The following is a 1,346-nucleotide window of genomic DNA, read 5'->3' as shown; positions in this document are numbered from 1 at the left end:
AAAAACAATCAACGGCGAGTATTATGCGAACTTATTGCAGCGTTTGAGTGATGAAATCAAGAAAAAACGTCCGCATTTGGCGAAAAAGAAAGTGTTGTTTCATCATGATAATGCACCGGCTCACACGTCCGTTATTGCGATGGCCAAAATCAATGAGTTAAAGTTCGAATTGCTTTTTCACGCACCCTATTCACCAGATTTAGCCCCTTCAGATTATTATCTATTTCCAAACTTGAAAAAATGGCTTGGTGGTAAAAGATTTGCTAACAATGAAGAGGTGGAGTCTGCGGTTGATGGCTATTTTGAGGAACTCGATGGTTCTCACTATAAACATGGTATCGAAGCTATTGAACATCGCTGGGAAAAGTGTATCGAGCTAAAAGGGGACTATGTTGAGAAATAAAGATATATTTTTTCAAAATTTTTGTGTTTTCTTTGTTAGGCCGGGTACTTCTGGGACTACCCTCGTATGTGCGCGCGCGCATGTGTGTGTATGATTACATCTTAGAATCGACTTAGAATTCGACTTTATGTCGACTCTAACATTTCAGCCAATGTTATGAAATAGTCGACCCTAAGTCGACTTACAGACGATAGTTAAAGTCGACAAAAAGCCAACCTAGAAAAAGACGGTTAAACGTTGATTTTAAAAATTCCGACTTAAAATTGACTAAAAAAATTCGACTATAAGTCGACGAACATTCGTGCTGTGGGAAGCTTACATATGTATCAATTAGAAATTAAAATACTAATAAAGAATTAAAAATGTATTTTCTAATGAATATTGATTCGAGCATATCTACATAGAAACTATAAGATATTACTACAGCGGAAACACTGAGATAAGTAAATATTATTAATTAATAAAGTAGACGCTGTTGCTCAATGTGAGTCTATGTATGTGTGAGTAACATAAATATTCTACTTTGTTTTACTAATATAATAAATTATATCATTGCATCTAACCGACATCATGCAAAAATTTAATGACTACGTATTTTTTGTATATCAATTATAGACAAATAAGTTTATTTTTTTGCAAGATCTCACCAGGAGCAGTAATGAGTCCCGTTCCTAGCCACGGTCTCAAAGTCTGATACAGCACGTTTTTATTTAAGCAGCTTTCAAGAATTATCTGCAATATATAAAACTTTTTTATACGTTTATTACGTTATCACTTGTATGAAACATTCTCAGTTTCCTTAATTAACGTATACATTAAAAAATAATGATAGTTTGTTGCCAATTATGATTTGTATTGCCAAGAAAAACAACACTGACTTATGATTGTTTGTAATACATGTATAAATTGTTTGTCATATATATATATATATATATATATATAT

At 32.6% G+C, this 1,346-nt stretch overlaps 1 protein-coding gene across 5 annotated transcripts in view; it reads right to left on the bottom strand.

Moving 5' to 3' along the window:
* Window positions 1-1,346, bottom strand: part of LOC116852780 (cytochrome P450 4C1-like) — a 31,843-nt gene that overhangs the window by 26,130 nt on the left and 4,367 nt on the right. For all 5 annotated transcript variants that reach the window (XM_032833772.1, XM_032833475.1, XM_032833556.1 and 2 more), the window contains one exon: window positions 1,051-1,135. In XM_032833772.1, the coding sequence (XP_032689663.1) occupies window positions 1,051-1,135 (85 nt within the window). The remainder of the gene's footprint in view (window positions 1-1,050; window positions 1,136-1,346) is intronic.

The sequence above is a fragment of the Odontomachus brunneus genome, unplaced genomic scaffold (assembly GCF_010583005.1).
Source record: "Odontomachus brunneus isolate Ranch 3 - 2012 unplaced genomic scaffold, Obru_v1 Obru_scaffold_001, whole genome shotgun sequence".
Lineage (NCBI taxonomy): Eukaryota > Metazoa > Arthropoda > Insecta > Hymenoptera > Formicidae > Odontomachus > Odontomachus brunneus.
This window is presented reverse-complemented; position numbering and strand designations above follow the sequence as displayed.